At 42.3% G+C, this 19,652-nt stretch overlaps 1 protein-coding gene across 2 annotated transcripts; it reads left to right on the top strand.

The window, feature by feature from the left end:
* The first annotated feature begins 1,575 nt into the window (after positions 1-1,575).
* Positions 1,576-12,788, top strand: LOC134639955 (phosphatidylinositol 3,4,5-trisphosphate 3-phosphatase and dual-specificity protein phosphatase PTEN). 2 transcript variants are annotated; one of them, XM_063491482.1, is made up of 10 exons: positions 1,576-2,357; positions 6,050-6,134; positions 6,266-6,310; positions 6,422-6,465; positions 6,668-6,906; positions 7,847-7,988; positions 9,705-9,773; positions 10,357-10,523; positions 11,253-11,594; positions 11,716-12,787. In XM_063491482.1, exons 1-10 carry the CDS (start codon positions 2,279-2,281, stop codon positions 11,896-11,898), a joined length of 1,395 nt encoding a protein of 464 aa, XP_063347552.1. In that variant the 5' UTR covers positions 1,576-2,278; the 3' UTR covers positions 11,899-12,787. The 2 variants fall into 2 exon arrangements, with proteins under 2 accessions (XP_063347552.1, XP_063347553.1); XM_063491483.1 differs by lacking the exon at positions 9,705-9,773 and having other exon boundaries at positions 11,716-12,788.
* Positions 12,789-19,652: the final 6,864 nt, after the last annotated feature.

Here is a 19,652-nt window from a genome sequence, read left to right as displayed (position 1 = left end):
TTCATTTCGCTTCTGATTAAGCTGCGAGGGCTTACATCGCTACAAGATAAGTGCTCTTCAGTGGGGAGAACTAGTCTTCCCTGTAAGAAGAAGATTCCTAATTAGCCTTACATGGGATCAGATCATTTAATCTGCGATGTTCCAGGTAAACCCATTTAAATCTGCTGAACTGTACCCTCACTACTTTATAAAATCTCCCAACTACTCTACACCCAGCATGTCATGTCACTGAGAAATGACCAGGTGTAAATCTCCGGTGTCCTACAGACCTGCATATTCCTAAATACAGGCTGCAGTAACACTCCAAATCGGATGCACTACTCTAAGAGCAGAAGTCACATTCCCACTCAGATGTTCCGCATTGCAAGGCTGCTAATTTAAAATGACTATCAGCTGCACAGCTGTCAGGTTACATGGACTAAGCCCAGCCTCCTTGTTTCCAGATGCTGACTGATGTTGACACACAGTCTTACATTAAGCGATCATTTTATGGGTGTTGTATTCTGTGACCAAAGGATCCATTTAACTGTCTCTAAAGCTTTCATGAAATTTAAAACAGTGAGGTAAGGTGGCTTCTGTTGGTATGAATGAAATACATCAAATATTGAGCTGCTGTTTTTGTTGTTCTTTAGTCGTCTGATTGTATTTTCACACACACACACACACACACACACACACACACACACACACACACACACACACACACACACACACACACATTTCAGAAAACAAGTGCGGAATGTCCCAGATGACAACTTGATTTTGTTTGTTTGTTCAAAGCCATTATTGAGAATAACAACCCAGTAAATAGGCCTGTATGTGACATTTGAGCAAGCGGAACCAGCAGAAAATCCTGGCTGGATTTCCCTCCTTACTATGGATTATTGAGCGATCGCTTCATCTCTAACTCTAAATACAATGAATAACTACTGTACACGATATTGTGAAGGATGCACCCTAAATTTAACTGTGAATTTAACTTCACAGTTTGCGCACACCGCAATTTTATCATGCAGATTTAATCCTGTTCATTTATTTATTTATTTATGGTGGTGTTCATCATTGCAGACAAAGTGCATGATCATGCAATTAACCTGGGTATAAATTACTTGCTTTGAGAAGAATGAAAAAACAAAGGAACCAAGGGAGATATTGTCATCACATAAGCATTTCCTCTGTAAAAGCAAATGCAGTGCAAACTCGTGGTCGGCAGTTTGCACTGATATACTTGCCATACCCGAAATGACAGTTTAAACCGCGAAAAGTGACATTATGTTGGAAACTTCCCTAATTACATCACACGTGATCACTGACAGAAGGGAGCGTCGTAAGCGAACACATTTTATCCTTCCGCCACAAGCACGAAATAATTCTATTATCTCGCTTTTCGGGGTCAGAACGATTACTCGTGTAGGTATTTTGCTTTTCAGCGCGTATTCTTAATTAGTAAAAGCATATTAGAGACGTGTGCGTTTGTCAGGTTTCATTAAGCTGTGGGACTATAACGATGACGGCGGCGTGATACGTACTCTAAAATCCCAGCCTGCTCTACCTTCTTTTTTTCCTTCTGTGGAGGCCATGATGGGAGCCTGAGAGTTCAGCTGGAGCTAGAGGAGCGAGAAAAGAAGATGATTTCCCGGGACGGAACTGTCAAATCAGCCTGTACACATTTCTGAACTTTGTATAGTCTCTATACATCGAAGGTGGAGCCTGTCACTTTTTTTCAGATGTGTTCCTGGCAATCAGTCGATGACAATGTTGAATCGTTAGGGGGCATTTGGATCGAAAAAGGAGGTAGCATTAGCTATTGTTGCTAGCTAGCTGTGCTAGCTAGCTAGTTAGCTAGCGAGCTAGCTACGTCTTAGTGACTGGATACGGGTTTAGAGAACCGGTGAGTTCTCTGTCTTCTTGCTGTCAATCGCGGCAGCTGCCATTGAGCCTTCAGCTTGGACATTTCACGGCATTCTGAAGTATTTTCCTCTGAGGACACCTGCATGTATTTTATCCGGGGGTGTTTGCAAAACGAATTGCAGGATTGGGAAAGTCGGGCCTCCGCGGAGGAGCAGAGCAAGGCCCGTCTTTATGATCCAGAGGAAGCCTTTCTAATCCTACCGACAGCCACCGCTACTGCTGGCTAGCACTTCTCTGTCAGGACCTGGAAAATTCAGCCGTGAGCCACCGAGAGCAGACCCAGTGACTGCGACATAATCGGCCAAACCGCCAATACTAGATAAACTTTTCACCAGTTACCCCATATAGACTCCTGTCACCTGCTACAATGTCGTCGATTATAAAAGAAATGGTCAGTCGGAACAAAAGGAGATACCAAGAGGATGGTTTCGACCTGGACTTAACATGTATCCTTCTTAATTTGTAAAGCCTTCGGGCCACTGGTCACTAACATGTTCTAGCTGCACTGGTTAAGAGCACTGGAACCAGTCCGGTGGAGTAACGTGAGGTAGATGGCTCCCCTGCTACTTATCGTAGCTAGCTGCTAGTTGGTCCGACAGCGCAGCTTTGCTGTCACCCAGCATGTTTGAAAGATGGTGGATCTGTCAAAGCGGCACGTATGAATACCACACTAACATCACAGCTGGAAACCTCTGTTAAGCTGGACATTGGTCTCTGTGTTTAAATGTGACAAGGCATTTAGCCTGGGTGAACCTGGATGAAGGTTGTGAAATTGTTAGTCATTTGGCCATATTTATCATTTTAAATCTGTGCCTCTCGTAAGCATATATGATGCGTTTAGGATTTGTTTTAGGGTATCTTTGGCTTTCATTTACATCTTCATTTGCTACCCAGGTTTTTAATTTATGGTGGGTTTCTCGTTTGTTTTGACACAATCGAGCAAATGGCTAACTCTTGCCCCTCTCATCTGTGTTTCTTGATGGATTTAATGTTCACTGATGGATATAAACGTTTAAAAACTCCTTTCCCTTTTGTTAAGATGGCTATTAAAATATTTAAAGAAATTAAATTTCAATCTTCACAGCAGGACTGACACTGACAATAGCTGACCTGGTTCACTGGTGCAGTATTCCCGCTTCTAAAGTTGGTGCTTTTACTTATTTGGCTTGTGATAAGCTAGAATAGCAACTGAAGTGGTTGACTTTGGGCAGCTAAATGCAAAATGTAATTTGCTACAGTGCTTAAAGTTGGTTAATGGTAAAAGTTTCAATTGATATTCCTTTATGTGTTGAGATCGCCTCTGTGAGTCCCAGAGTTTGGCATTTTTGGTTTTATGGCAGAATTAAGTTGTCAGATCATATCCTATTGTTAAAATAAATATATATATATATATATACAGTATTTTTTTTAAGTAAACTAAAAACAATACAAAGCCAGCTTCTCAAATGTGAAAACTTGGTGTAATCAGTTTACTGTAAGAGGAAATTAAGACGTTTGAAAATCCCACCTGGGCTCTGGGACTTTTTCCACATTATTATTGGGCTAAATGGGTGGTGTGTGTGTGTCGGGAGGGGGGGGGGTAGTAATCTAGAATCTGAAATGGCAGATTAATCAATAATGGAAGTTCCAACCCTATCTGGTTCCTTAAAGTATACAAAGAGTTGAGCGGGCTGGAGTGTTTATGTACAGAATTTACTTTTGTTATTGTTAGCAACTTGAAAACCTGGCCGAGTGGCGTGTTTTTTGTTATTTCTCTTCTGAAAGTGCAGATGTAAAGCTGAGTGCTAGTTACCTTGACTTGACACTATAGATAGAAACATAGTGAAGTGATTTCAGGCAGAGCTGTCAGCTATGATGTATGTGTGACTGCAGATGCTGATGAAAGGCGTGTCTCACAGTATTTGATCTGATGTTTCTCGCCTGCTTTTATAATGTGGTAAATCGAATGTCATGTCTTGTCAGTGGCAGGACTCTTGTGGTGTGCCTCTACAGCTTTGTGCAGGTGTGAATGGGGTACACCACTCAAAAGTGGAATCTTTCTTTGGTGTGAAGCCACCTCTTGTTTGGATGTGGGCCCTTTCGAATTATCCCTTTTATCATGTTTGGCACTATGTCTAAAAACAATATGGGCTTTCTGCAGTTATGTAATGCAGTATCACAGTTCTGGGAATTGCCCTTAAAATAGAGTTGCCAGTGATCTTGTATCATCATTGCTGTCTGAGTGCTCTCTCCCTCTCTTACCCTCTCAACCCACCACCTCTCCTCTCCTTTTTCTCTTTTTCTTTACTACTCCCACTCCTAATTCTCCCTCCCTCTGCTTGCCCCTTTTCCTCTGCTCTCCTCCTTTCCTGTCCTCCCCACCTTAGCTCCTGCTGGGTCCCACTCTCCCTATCTCCCCCCCTCTCTCGTTCTCAGTTGTGGATTTGGCATATGCATAGAGCTGAGGCAGGGCTGGCTTTTAAGAATAGGCGTGTCTAAAGCATCAGATTTTTTTTTTTTCCTCCTACTTGGAGCTTCCTTCAGGGGTCCAACATATGAATCTCTTTCCAGCTGCAGAAACCAAGACCCCCATGCTCTGGGCTGAAGTTCTCCCTGAAGGTTTGTAAAGATCACTTAAAGTCTGACTGGACCCACTTTGCCTGTAGATCCACGGGTTAGAGTAGCCCATTATAAAGCACTAAAAACCTGTTTTTATCTCCTAATTAGGTTTTTGAGCCCTTAATCGACAGGTTTATTATAGTACAGGATATACAGCTAGGCGGCTGTGCTGAGTTTCAAGGAAGTAGCTTGGCTGTATGCAAATAACCTCAAAGATTTGCTATTGGGCTGGCTTGAATTTATGTACGAGGCCTGTGTTGTGCATAGCCTGGTTGCGTGAAGGCACTTACTGAAATCCTCTGATGGGGTTTTGCTGAAAATTTCCCCAAAAATGGCTGAAACAGCATTAATGTCTGCCGTAGTACAGTTGACCCGGGTTTGTGGAAAACCTTTTTTTTTGTACTTGTAGGTCTGCTGATTGAACAATGAGCTGTGTGTATGCACACTGAATCAAAAGAGTTGACCTTGTGGGCTCTTTGCATCCACAGGTACTTGTATGTGCACTGCACACACCACGAAAGTTGAGGGCTGCATAGAGGCTGCCGGCTGCGCTTTCTCGCCAGAGCTGTCAGATGCGTGTGTCAAATTATTCTGACCAGTTAAAAAGTGATTTGACTCTGGGTGGGGGGGGGGGAAACAGTCTGCACAAAACGAAACACATCCAATTAGAAATATTCAGCCTTTCTATTTTTGATGTTGTGGCACAGGAAGTGTAAGAAAAGGTTGCCCTTTAGTCAGTGGTTAAAGTGTGAAATCCCACAGCTTAGACTGACGAGCAGACTTCAGTTACAGGTAGGCGTTGGAGCCGAGCCTTCAAGACATGCATGCCAACCAAATTATTCTTTTTCAGTGCAATGTGACACTGATGTGCGCCTTTAAGAGTGAATGTATGTCACCGTATAATTGGCCACGACATTTTCCTCACCGTTCTTGCGGAAATATGGAGCCATTTGAAACGCAAACACCACCTTTTTCTGCACCTGCAGATTCGCAGCTCGGCGCATTTGTTTTTTGAGTTAACTTTTTTTTCCTCTTCCTTGCATGTGTGACTTCATGTTGCCCGCTTGCAATCTCGCAGATATTCAAATGTCTTTGGCTGAATTCAGACTAGATAAGTCGAACATTTGCGATCATCCCAATATAACTTTAGGTTCTAAAAATACATGCAGGTCAGGGAGCAGCGACTCTACTCATGCACCCACATGTGGGCCTGGCTGAAGCAGGAGCGCGGTTACTCCTGCCGTCACTGCTTGCTTCTCACTGTCAAGGCCATCTGTCACAACATGCACGCACATACTGACCAGCACCCCTCCCCTATTCTCCTGTCTATCCATAACTACAATCACACTCTTATAATGGCGTGGACTAAAATTTTTCCCAACCCTTTCACTCATGTCTGCATTCTTGAAGTTGTGCTGTAATGGCAAATTCTTTTAAGCAGTCCTATCCTTTAAAAGCTTTAGTTCTGATGCTGGGAGCCTTGGTAGTAGCTCCCTCTTGATTTACTGCAGATTGTACATTTCCTTGACTGCTTGAACAGATATTTACCCAAATATCATTGCAATGGGCTTTCCAGCAGAGAGACTTGAAGGCGTGTACAGAAACAATATAGATGATGTAGTACGGTAAGTGTGATCTCGGTAAAGGGTAATATAACAAACATGCAGTTTATTCTGCAGTACATGAGTTTATTCGTTTTGCTCTAGCACTTTGATCTCATATCGATCTAATGATTTTATTCTTTTTCTGCGGACAGGTTTTTGGATTCAAAGCATAAAAACCACTACAAAATCTACAACCTGTAAGTTTCTACATTTTGTTTGCATCTGAGCTCATCTTTGTTTACTTGCCAGCTTCCTCTTGTGTGATTGCTAACTGGAGTTTTCTGGGGGGGATTTTCTTGACATTTCAGCTGTGCAGAAAGACACTACGATACTGCCAAATTTAACTGCAGAGGTAGGCTGCTTCACGTTTTCTATAAATGCTGTCTTTAAGAAATAAAAGCCCAGCTGAAGGCCTGATGACGCACAAGGTCATCAGATCTCTCAAAATACTCAGCATCTTCCTGCCCACCTTGTCTCTGCTGACCTGTTTGCACTGTCTCCCCCCCCCTCTCTCATCACAACTTTGCGTGGGCTTGCATCCCGTCACACCTCAGTTGCACAGTACCCCTTCGAAGACCATAACCCTCCTCAGCTGGAGCTAATTAAGCCGTTTTGTGAAGACCTGGACCAGTGGCTCAGTGAGGATGACAATCACGTGGCGGCCATCCACTGTAAGGCCGGGAAGGGCCGCACCGGAGTCATGATCTGCGCGTATCTCCTCCATCGTGGGAAATTCCAGGAGGCCCAAGAAGCACTTGACTTTTATGGGGAGGTCAGGACAAGGGACAAGAAGGTGAGATCACGAAACAAATGCTTTCAATTCAGAAGGCTTTATTACTTTTTAGAGCAGTTGCATCAAGCAGGGCAGTGACTGATGAGCCACATCCTGCTTAATTGGTTTCAAATTGAAAGTAAATTTTATGTTCAAGCTAAGAAAAAGAGAGAGAGAGCATACAAGATGACTGAGTTAATTTTCACTAATAATTATCAAGGTTGCAAAGATTTGAACACACATAGAAAACAGAAGCATAATTTCAGGCACCAGCGCTCTGTTTTAAGAAGTAATGCATATTAAATGAAAATACTCGAAGGTGATCTCATGTTGCATCCTGCGTCCCTCATCTGCGTCGAAAACCACGGATGTCAAATTCATTTTGCGTTGTGGGCCACATGCAGATACGGCCTACTTTGATCTTAAGTGTGCCGAACCAGTGAAACTCCCTTTTCTGTCAGTCTAAAAAAGTTTCACTACACATTTAATCCCCAAGATATTTTAACATAAGTAATAGTACTGTAGTTTCATCAACACATCTCACTTTTACTACATGATTAAAAAATGCTGCTTTGCGCTTAAAATGTAAGAAATGTGTAAAATTACAGAAAAAGACTGTCCTGTAATTATAAAATGAAAAATATTTATTTTCTTTCTTTTTTCTTTTTGCTGTAATCCCACTTTAAAATCATACATTTCTATAGTAGATAGTGACTAATCGGGAACTTTCTGTTATTTGTTTATCTGTTACTTATTTACAGTGGTTTAGTATGACTGGCTGTGGGGGAAAAGCCATAAAACTTAGAAAATACACTTAAGTCTCAAATTCATGTCATCCTTTCCATTTTTTTTTTTTTAAAGCCATCCAGTGGGCCAGAGTGGACTCTTTTCTGCGCCAATTCCGGCCCCTGGGCTTTATGTTTGGCACCCCTGGTTTAAACATTGTTGCTTTTGTTTGCAGGGAGTAACGATCCCGAGCCAGCGTCGCTACGTCTACTACTACAGCTACCTACTGAAGCACCAGCTGGAGTACAAGCCGGTGGCATTGCTCTTCCACAAAATGGTGTTCGAGACTCTCCCTATGTTCAGCGGGGGCACCTGCAGTGAGTCACGCTCATGTTCAACTTCAACTCCAATCTAGGGCGTAGGCATGCATACCGCTGTTCAGACAGAGCGAGGGCCTTGCATGTATGGTGCACCGTGGGGCTAACCCACACTGCAGCATAGCACCGTAGAGCATTGCAGGTCATCTGTGGTGGAGCCAAGTTGTCCTCTGCTGTTTCTTTTTTATTTATTTTTTAATAGCCTTGTTGAGTACAGCTGAATTTCGTGCTGTATTTAACTAACAAGGGCGGCTTTGTATTGATCAAATCTGCTTGTTGCTGCTCACAGAAAATCCCAGTGAACCAGATCCCCACTGGTTGTCTTAATAAAAATTTCAGATTTTTTTTTCATAGGAGCCTTTTAAGATTTTTATTAGCTCCGAAAGCTGCAAAGTCAAGCCATTAATTCAAATTTTTTTTGGCCCCTCTCGAGGGAGAGACTTTTATAGGAGTCAGATTCTGTGTGGTTTCATTTTCTATGCTCGCTATCAAGAAGAATTACAGCATGCCCTTGTATAGAGGAGAGCGCATCCTATAGTAGTAGCTACATAAGCACAGGTTTTACATGTTTTCCTAAGGCCGAACCAGGAAGTAACTTAAAGTCGAGAGGAATTTAGATGGCGGTAATTTTAGCAAACAATAGCGCAGCACTCGGTAAGTCACTGACGGTAACAGCCACTCAGTTATGAGTATTTACATATCACTGCATGTTTGCTCAGAGTTTAATTGATATGACGGCTGTAAAATGTCTGCCAACATTAGCACTTGTTCTCCCCTGTTGGCGTAGTGACAAACGCAAGCAGTCCAACCCGTTTGATTTTTTTTTTTTTTTTTTAACAGCCGTCAAAACCAAATGCTTACTGCAGTGCTACCTTTAGTGATTTCCCCAAATTTCTAAGCAAATAATGTCACTCTTCTCAGTTTAATGTCGTTCCCTGTGTTTCATTTTTCATGTTCACATCAATGCACAGTGTTTAGCTGCATGTAGAAAACCTTTTTTTAGTGTTTAAATAGTGCTCTGTTTTAGCCTGAGGAGGGGGTTAAAAAAAGTGAAATAATTCTGCTTATCTGCTCAAATGCATCTGAGTCATACGATGTTGTGCTCTCCTCGTATCTGAATTTGTCCATTTTTAGCTGTCGGTCAGAAAAAGCAACCTCTCCTTCCTTCATGTCTGTGACTTCTTTACCCTAACACGTGACTGTGCTGCACACCCCTGACTGTATCGATCCTTCCTTTTTTTTTCCTGCTAACCCTCTGCTTAAAAAGGCCCTATTCTGAGTTTGACGTCTTCGTATATGCATCGCTTTTTTCTGTTTTGCGGTTTGTTTTTCTAGCTTTTCTAGTTCTTAGCTCACTGCAGTGATAAAATAGAAACTAGTTTAATTGCTAGAAACTGCTCAATGTCAAACACTTTTCTCTTTATTTCCACCGAAGAAAACTGACGCATTTTGGTCGTTTGATTTTCAGCAATTTCAAAGTTCCCCGTTTGTTTCTTCCCCTTTGTGTTTCTCATGTGCACACTAGGTGCCTTGTCAAATGTTTTTGTAAGATGCACAACTCCGCTTTGAAGCCACGGATTGAATGTTGTTATTAAGAAAAGCTATGTAGATGTAAATATTTGTGTAGAGCTCTTGTGTTTTGTACCTGCTGTGCTGTCAAGCCCCTGACAGGCCAGCCAGGCCCTGTTTGTGATAATCTCCTTCTTTCTCTCTAAGGGGACAGTACCATTAAAAACAGGAGCGAGCCGACCCCTCAGGGCTTCAAGAAAGGGAATTGGCATTGGGGTAAATGAGCCTTTCATCCATTATTATTTTTTCACTCATTTGTATTTATATGGCCCCAGAGATCCAGCAGGCAGGAGCAGTCTGAGGTAGACATGTTGCTTAGCAGGAAAGGAAAAGCTTAGGGGCACATGAAGTCATCTCCAGCACCACCCTCCACCCTGACAGGAAGAAGAAAGGGTTAAAATTCTTCTAAATGCAACGTGTTGCGCTGGTCCAAGACCAAACCAATGACTGACTATCAGAATAGGGTCCTGTGTCTCTGGTTCTGGGTCTATTTGGGTGTTACATTTTGTGGCCTGTTAACTTTCCCTTTCTCCTCCTTAATTTTAATATAATGTTTTATCACTTTTTTTTCACTTACTCATTGGGTGGGAGGTGGTGGTGTGCTGTGCCATTTTCTTTTGTCAAACTCATGTAATAACACTGGTATCCTGTCTCGCCCTCCTGATTTACTCCCTCCTCCACTGTCACTCACTCCTCTTATTGTGCTTTCTGTCTCTTCTCTCCCGCTCCCCCCTTTCCCCTCTCACAAATCTCACCCATCGTGCTCCTCACCCCTGTACAACGTCAACACTTTTTCCAGATCCCCAGTTTGTGGTGTACCAGCTGAAAGTGAAGATTCACACGTCGAACCCCGCTCACACACGGCGCGAGGACAAGCATATGTTTTTTGAATTTCCCCAGCCGCTCCCAGTCTGCGGAGACATCAAAGTGGAGTTCTTCCATAAACAGAATAAGATGTTGAAGAAGGTTAGTTGTCTGTGTTTGGGAGATTTCATTGCGGCTTCATTTGCTCAGTCTAATTTAGGAGCTTATTTCAGCCACTGTATGCCATAAAGTGACTAGGTCACAGAACGATAAGACGACTAAGCATTTTCACACTTAGCAGGGTGCCAGCAATTACGGTTTTATTGCCACAGTTCTCACAAATAAACCAAAAATCAAAAATGTGGTATTTTTAATATCTTGGGTCTCTGTGCTGCAGGCCAGTTTTGTCCCAAAAACTATTAAAAACAGATCAATTAGGCACACCATTGGCATGTTCCTTCAGGACCACAAGCAGGGCAACTGCAGTTTATTTTGAGGTTCGCTGTCCTGCTGCCATAAATACTGAAATTTATATTAACCCACAGCTGAAAATAGACCCCAAAAAATGCACTGTTTACTCCTGTTAGTAGTGTTTGCTAAAAACTACACTGGTTAAATGCTCGCTAATTTCCTAAAATGACTGGGTGCAGTTTTTAACAAACGCTTCTGAAACGGGAGTAGAATAGTGCATTGGTAGAAAGAAATGTACTGGGTGCACAGCGGTTGGAAAATGCTTAAACTGACTAGTGCAAGGCTGGCTTTTCTCTGAATTTGTTGACAGTATAAAATGTACCAGAACAACTGATTTTGGAAAGAAACCTAATCAAAAACCTGTAAAGTTTCCTTTCAATACTTCATTCACTCAATCTGTTGTAACCTCTCCCCCTCCAGGACAAAATGTTTCATTTTTGGGTGAACACTTTCTTCATCCCTGGACCAGAGGAGAGTGGGGACAAGATGGAGAACGGGGCAGTTAACAGTTTAGAGAGCCAGCAGGGGCCACCAGGGCAGGGTCTTCCGGGACAGGGACCTGGACCAGGCCGACCGGGACAGGGCCAACTGCAAAGTGCCGAGTGCAAGGACAACTGGAGAGAAAACTACAGGGAGGAGAAGAAGGAAAGCAGCAAAGAAAGCGACAGGGACAAGGACTATCTCATCCTGACACTTAATAAGAACGACTTGGACAAGGCCAACAAAGACAAAGCTAACCGCTACTTCTCACCAAACTTCAAAGTAAGTGCTGTAATCTTTCTGCTGTTGAATAACCATATATCTGCTGTCAGTTCACTTTGCATTTTTAACTGAAAAGAGCAGCGACGAGACTCGTTTGTGATCATCTCGTCTTGGTTTCCAGGTGAAGTTGTACTTTACGAAAACCGTGGAGGAGCCGAACTCCGAGGCTAGTACTTCAACATCAGTCACCCCCGACGTTAGCGACAATGAGCCAGACCATTATCGATACTCTGACACCACTGACTCAGATCCGGAAAATGAACCTTTTGATGAAGAGCAGCACACACAAATCACAAAAGTGTGAACTCTTTTTAAACAGGAAAAAGGAAGAAATTATACAGCAGAAAAAAAGGAGAAAACTTGAATATAAACTCAAAAGAAGAACCTTTGTCCCTTCCCTCCCCCAGACGGCAATAGAATATCATCATGTCAAATGCCAATTTTAGGGGAAAAAAAAAAGATGAAATATCCTGACCAATATATTGTTTTGTTTTTTTCTTTTTTTTTTCTCTCTCTGGCACGACCATGAACCATGTGCGAGGTATTGACACTGTTGCCCCATGGGAAAAGGTGCTGTAGCTATAAAACTGTGTTTATATATATATACATACATATATGTATATACATATATACATGCATATATAACAAACTTTTTTGTGTCAAAGACAATGGAAAGAGTACCACAATCAGGAGATGGGAGTTGAAGTGTGGGAGAAGCTAGAATGATATACGAGGACTATGCTGCTCTTCTCCTGTCTAAACCAAGGCCAGTGCTGCAGTCACTTTGTTTCACTCCCTCTCTTCTCCTCTCATCTTTTACTCTTCCCCACCCTCCATCCTCTCCTCCTTCCTATATTCCTTTACTGTGAATGCTTCTTGTGCTCTTTGCAGGCTGTCTCACGTGACTTTTGGCCTTTGTGCAGTGCAAACTGCATGCGGGCAGTGGGTTGGGGGTGGGCGGGGGTTATAAAGAGGCTGTGATGATGTCTAAAGCATTGCCATTCCTGTTCCCACTGTGTATATGTTAAATTATGCAGAACAAGGCATCCCATGTAATTGTTAATGTTTTTTTTATCCTAAGATAATAAAAATATAATACACAAAACAGCAGGGAGACAAGTGTTTGCAATAATGTTGACACTACATTTCAAGGACAATGGTGAATTTGCATGTATTAGAATTGGCGTCCATCCCTAATAAATGTATGCAATGTTGTCTTTTTTTTTTTTTTTGGATAATGAAAGCAGCTTTGAGATGCGTCTTCTGCGTGGGGTTCCCCGCTGCTTTGAGTCATGCTCACAAAATTACATCACAGCTTTATGTAATAGAGCTGCTGTTTTCCGTTAATGAAAATCATGCAGAATGAAAATGAATTTTCAAAGTGCGCAGTTGTCATTGGGCGTCGCGGCTAGTGTGGTCTTTTAACTTGACACCGCTGCTGTCAAATGAAGTCGTAATTTTAAGTGACGGTACCCAGACCCTGTAATCTAAATTTTTAGCATGTGTGAGACGGGACTTTAGTGCAGAGCGCTGTCCCTGGTGAGAGGGGGGAGGAAAGAAAATGCTGTAAAGCAGGTTGTCGTTGGAGCTGTGTTAACAGTAACTTCCTGCTTTAAAGGTCAGTGCTGCAAATAGCGAGTGGGACCTGAGTTAGGGAAGTGATGGAAGGATTGTTGTTAGAAGTTCAACTGAGGGCGAAGAGCCCACTTTAAACAAATAACACTGAGTGGAACCAGGGAGCTGCGAGCATCTAATGGCAGTGTAGTAGTGAGAAAAAGCAGAAATTGGTTGATTATATTTGGAAACATTGCTGCTGATTGGAGTTTGTGCAACCTCGCTTTCGTGGTTTTTGTTACATTTTTGCCAAGCACCAATAGATTTTTCTGAGAAGCAAACTGACCTCTGAACCCTAATAAAAACATTAACATTTATGAGCCAAAGCAGCCCGACTTCATACCAGAGTATCAGCGCTGCATGTGGAGTGGCTTCTGCTGGTTAATAAAGGCGTTCTCCATATGAAATGAGCAGAGGAAGGAAAGGCTGCCAGCCCAGGAGGGAGGAGTGCGAGGCCTCTGGTAGATGAGCCTGCTCTGCTTGCAGGCTTGTGTGGTTCCCCAAATGAAAGGGTAACAGGATTAACAAGCATGTTGCTGTGATAGCAGTGCGGAAAGTGGCAAGACCCTGGCTAAAGCTTGGCCCAAAGTCTCCTGATAATAAAATAAGTATGAATTAAACATATATATTTTAAAAATTGTTCCACCCCCGGGGGCTGGCAGTCGCATAATCCCCTTCTGCTCTATTAAGACTCGGTCCCCGGCTCTTTCGTGTTGATAGAGACATCAAAGCCAACCAGCGCAGCGTCAAATGAGACAGGCAGCAGTCGCAGGGGCCCAACTGTAATTGGCTGAGTCGAGAAGGAGGGAGAGACTCTGGTAGATTAATAATGAATGTGCTGTGCTGGGCTGAGAGACCAGAGAGAGATGCCTCAGCTCTCCACAGGCACACAAGACTGAAGCGAACCAAGAGCCGTGACTTCAGCCGAGCTTGAGAGTCCAGCTCTTTGCTTCTGATTGCTACTCTCATCACTTAAACACTCCAGAAACTGCACCTGAAATATGAATCGAAATGTATTGCCTCATTTGAATGTCTTGAGGGCTGGCTCCTCAGAAAAAATGTTTGATTTCCCCCACATTACCATCTCTCAAGAGGGGAGGCACCAGTGGAGAAGCAGGAGATTTGGAGGAATGTTTGCTTTGTATAATGTGAATGTGAATTTTCCTTCCGACATGTGGATTAAACAGTACATTATACATCCAGCAGAACAAAGATGGAAGATGATGTGGAAAAACGGCCAAGCCATGGACAGGAGGCGTTGGTTTGTTACAGTTAGAATCAGCTGGTAAAGACTCCCAAAGTTGGATAACTAGCCATATTGATGGATGTGTTTATGCTTATCCTGAACCTAAGACTAATTAATTAAGAACAATTAAGAGATCTGTACACCTTGGTGCTCATTTTTCCAGGTGGTCACTTCCAGTATTGCAATGAAGATAGAAATCCCAGCTGCCCAAAAAATATTTGTCTCACATACCAGAGAAAAACTAATTTTAATCTATAGAAGTACAATCTCTTTACTACTTAGATAAAAGGTGTGTGTGTGTGTGTGTGTGTGTGTGTGTAAGTTGTTTGATTAAACTGAACATATTATCCTAATAGTATCAAGATGTTAATCTCAAATGTAGCTTAATGGCTTGATGTTAAGATCCTGGGTTGAACCCCATTTTGCCTTTAGAGCTGTCTTAAAGGTACAGTAAGTATTTTTTCAGGTTACGTGATAGAAAGAAGTGATTGCTGTACTCATAAATATGCATTGATTAGTGTACAATTACGTCTTCTAACACATGATGTGTTCTCATAAACTCAGAGTTAATCCATTAAAAGTATGGCGTGGGCAGTAGTTTATTTTATTATAGTTTTATTATATAATTTTAGGCTCAAGTGTCCAACGATGTTAAATCCACTTCAAGGAAGGTTTCACTAATGGCCACTAACAGCGTCAAAACACTGTGCACTTGAATTGTGAAGGGCAAGAAAACAGAATGCAGTTGACTGGAATCTGCAATTTACTGACATCTAGTTGTGAGACTTTACACACTGTACCTTGAACTCTTTATAGCTTAGATTCAACAAGGTGCTGGAAAAAGTCTCCAGAGATTTTGGTCCATATTGATAGCATCACGTAGTTGGTGCAGATTTGGCATAGGCATGTTCAAGAAATCACCGTGAGTTGATTTGAGCTTTGTGGTCTTTTGCTGCTGTAGCCCATCCAAGTTTGACATCCTGTGCATTCAGATATGCTCCTCTGCATACCTTGGTTGTATCAGGTGGTGCCTTCTTTTTACCTCGAAGCAATCTGCCCGTTCCCCTGCGAGGTCTGAAATCAACAAGGCATTTTCATTCATTTCAGAGAACTGCCATTCACGGAATATTTCCTCTTTTTTGGACCATTTTCTGTAAAATCTAGAGATAGTTGTGTGGGAAAATCCCAGCAGATCAGCGGTTTCTGAACTACTCAGACCAGCACAGCTGGCATCACTGACAATGCCACCTTAAATCACCTCTCTTCTCCATTCTGATGCTTGGTTTAAACTTCAGCAGGTCGTATTAACTATGTCTGCCTGCTGTTGCTGCCATGTGAGTCCCTGATTAGATATTTGCGATAACAAGCAGTTGAACAGATGTACCTAATTTATATTTTACTTCCTAGATTAGATAATTAGTGACTAATTAACTAATTAATTCAATGAACTTTGATCTTCAGTACTCATTTCAACCAATAAAAATGGTGTACAATGGTGAATAAAAATGCTACAGGGAGGACCTAAAGGGAAAAGTGGGGGAAAAACAGCTTAAATCTCCGGGAGCTCTTGTGACTGACCCCAGAAACTGCAAAATGACAACCAGGTGAATACTTCTGAACCGAGATGTGTCTAAATGATGATACTGAATCAGAATTATACATCAAATGTTCATGAACCTTTTGGGGGTTTTTTCAGGCGGTCACAATATTGACTCAATAGGACCGTGTATTATGTCTTTCTTTTTTTTAATTGACATTTATTTATATTTATTTTTCCTGGCATGTATGGCCTTCCACAGTCTAAGCTTCTAACTACTCTGAAAAAAGGGGGAGGTAAAGAAGCTAACACCAAAATACAGAGATTTAAGCATAGTATTATGATGAAATGACAGAGGGGAGGGTGGGGGTCAGTTTGGCCTACAAAGAGAAGTTAAGTCCAAGCTGGTAACCCCATTTCCCTTCCATCTGTTGGTAGCAGTTGTAGAGCATGGCTGCACTCACCAGGACCTGGCAACCCATCCCCCAAGCCCTCTTTCTCTGGCTGACTGCACAGCTGTGTTGCGTTTGGATTAGGCCAAGAATAAAACAGGAAGTAGAAATTAAACAAAAGCTTAAACACACACTCACACACACACACACACACACACACACACAGGCGCTGCAAGTTACCAAAGACTCAGCAGCAGCACGAGTGACAGGCTATGGAAAGAATACACATACACGTGTAGACCATCACACTCTCAAATACACACATATATGTGTGTGTGTGTGTGTGTGTGTGTGTATATATATATATATATATATATATATATATACATATACACACACACATGTACACAGTGACTGCAGTATGAAAAAGTCACACACTGCCTCCAACAAACTAACATGAGCCCAGGCCAGACCACAAGCTCATGCTCACACCTATGTTCTGTCTACATCCTTATTGCCTCTTCATGGTGGTCTGCCGTGAGTCGAAACTCCCCCAAATCTATCTTGTAAGTGCCAATATCAAAGTATTTTTTTCTTTCTCATGAGATGACACATAAACAATATAAGCCCATATTCATCGCGCAAATGGGTACGAATGAGACAAAGACGCCATAAGTTGCTCCGATTACTTATGCATTCACTCTGATTATTATTCGAGCTGGCTCACTTCTCCCATTTTTTTTAATTAATCCGCCACATTAAAGCTGGAATCCCATCCAGCTTTTCTTTGAAAGGAGATTAAGACAAATATCACAACAGACACTGCATTCGTCAGCATATGATTAAACCTATATTGTCCTTTTAACTCGTTCAAAGTAGGGAAAGGGCCTTCCGAACACCATAAAACTCAATATATTTTTTGTCATTATTTGTCTCGTTTGTGAACCTCTGCCGTCTCACTTTCAGCAAATCCTGTGCCTGGTTTCTCTTTTTTTTTTTTCTTCTTGTGAATGCCCCAAAATAGCCCCTCCGATAGCACACAGGAACTATGGTGAATGAGGAAGTGGAATTAGGAAGAAGAAGGAGACGTTTGGAAACATGTAGCTGTAGGAACGTATGGAGCAGCACGGGGCTGGCTTAGCAGGAAACAGTGAAATCCAATAAAATGCTTCCCGTCATGAGTTTGGACCAGCTGTTAATGAATATACGGTAAATGTTTTCAGATGTAATTTTTACTGTCAAGACCTGAGTCACCTAATGAGTCACACGAGCCCTGCTTTTGTGTGTCTGTGGGAGAGTTTTTGTTGACATGGATGTGCCAGCATGCTTTGTCAGCCTGTGTGTGTGTGTCTGTTTATGTGCGTCTTCATGAATAAGAGAAGCACATGGAAACACTTACTGTATTGCTGTCCCCACTGACCCCTCCCCCTTCCTTAAGATGCATACACACTCACACACACACTCATACTTATTTCTTCTGTGATCAATGAAAAGCACACATGTGTCCAGTGTACTGAATAAGAGTCAACATTCATAGCCTGCAGCAGAAAAAAAACATGAAAGGAAGCGTATCAGCTTTACCATGAGCTACACACACACACACACAAATCCCTACAACAGGAACTTGCATTGTGTGTCACTTAGGAACCCAGCAGTGAAAAGTGCTCGCGCTGCAGGGCTTCTTCATATATCTGTGTGAATTTGTATGCATGTGAAACTGTGCGTTCGTACGCCAGAGTATATGCATATATCAAACTTTACTTTGACAGGCTCTGTTCTCTACCTGACTTTTACCCTGAAATCTTAGAGCAGGCGTAATCCTTCCCCCGAGCCTCATCCTTGCTCTTTTCCCTCTCTCCATCTAGTGTCATCAGGAGGGTAATATGAGGCATATGGCTGCTGATGACAGTCCCTAATCCTCACGCTGATAACTGATAGTTACCCGCACGCTCCTCATCCCCATCTCATCCTTATACACCAAGAACAAGGGAGGGAGATGCAAGCACGTCTGCCGATACTCTTTGCTCAGCCTCACCGTCTCTCCACTCTGTCTCTCTCCCAGCTGAGAGTCATTATCTGAAATGACTGATGTGAGAAGGGCTGATGGACAAGAGCGATATTAGTGTTTGTGCTGGAGAGTGAAAGTTGGAAATGGTGCTTCAGAGTTCAGACTTTCGGAGTTCCAGAGAAGAGAAACTGCTTCACGGTACATGAGATATGCGGGGGAGGGGGTATGTAAATACTGTACATCTTGACAGGTTGCAATGATGTAGTGGAAACCCTGACACCCTCAAGCTCTAACAGTTTGTAAAGGTCTCTCGATAATAAACACATTCTCTACAAACACAGATGTATATGAATATGCAAAATCTTTAGGGAAAGGACCGTAAACTTTCTGGTTTCCGTTGCCAAACGGTGATCACTCATCTTCCAGCTGGTTTCATCTGCACACAGGTAAACAGTCCATGTGCAGAGCACTGGCTCTATTACAGTGTCAAAACCTCAAGCTATGTTTTGACAACATTAACAACTGCACTGTAAGCATGCACCAAACAGGAAATCTGGGCTCAGATTTTTTTAATCCGTTTTCTGGATATGCACTGACTACAATGAAATCCCCAAACATTAGTTGGTGCCAACAATGGCCATCAAATGATAGCCAATGGCATATTAGGCTGCTAAAAAAATGTTTAATATTAATGATGCACATTATAAAACCAGTAAACTGTCCCACTGCAAGACAGATGCAGAGTTGGCTGCTCGATTATGGCAAAAATGATAATCACGATTATTTTCACTGAAATTGAGATCTCGATTATTTGACGATATTTATTTAACAATAACAATGAATGGCTAATACGTCGGGTTCCGTGTCGGCTCGTAGCCGAAAAGTAGCTTTACTTTGTTGTCTGGGTCAAGTTTTAGACAGAGAGAGGATTTTAAAGGCTGCTCCAACGGAACTTATTGTTTCGGAGGAAAACACGAACACAGTGTACAGTCGAGTCTTAATAGCTTACTTACAACTGGGCTCATCAGGCACTCTTCTTGGCTGCAGTGGTTATTATTATATTTACATGCTTCCAGCTCCCGTTTTTGCTCCGTGACAGCTCGGACCTTTCCTTTCTCTCCCTCCTTCGCTCACAGACACATAACGTGTATGGTAGTCCATTCTCCCTGCAGCACGGACTACACTGCCCATAAGGCTACATTCTTTAGGCCTATGCCTGTAGCATTCTGCCTATTAGATTAGCACAACAACAACAAAAAGG

This window comes from Pelmatolapia mariae, linkage group LG13 (genome assembly GCF_036321145.2).
Source record: "Pelmatolapia mariae isolate MD_Pm_ZW linkage group LG13, Pm_UMD_F_2, whole genome shotgun sequence".
NCBI lineage: Eukaryota > Metazoa > Chordata > Actinopteri > Cichliformes > Cichlidae > Pelmatolapia > Pelmatolapia mariae.
The sequence above is the reverse complement of the archived record's forward strand: the minus strand, read 5'-3'. Positions and strand labels throughout refer to the sequence as shown.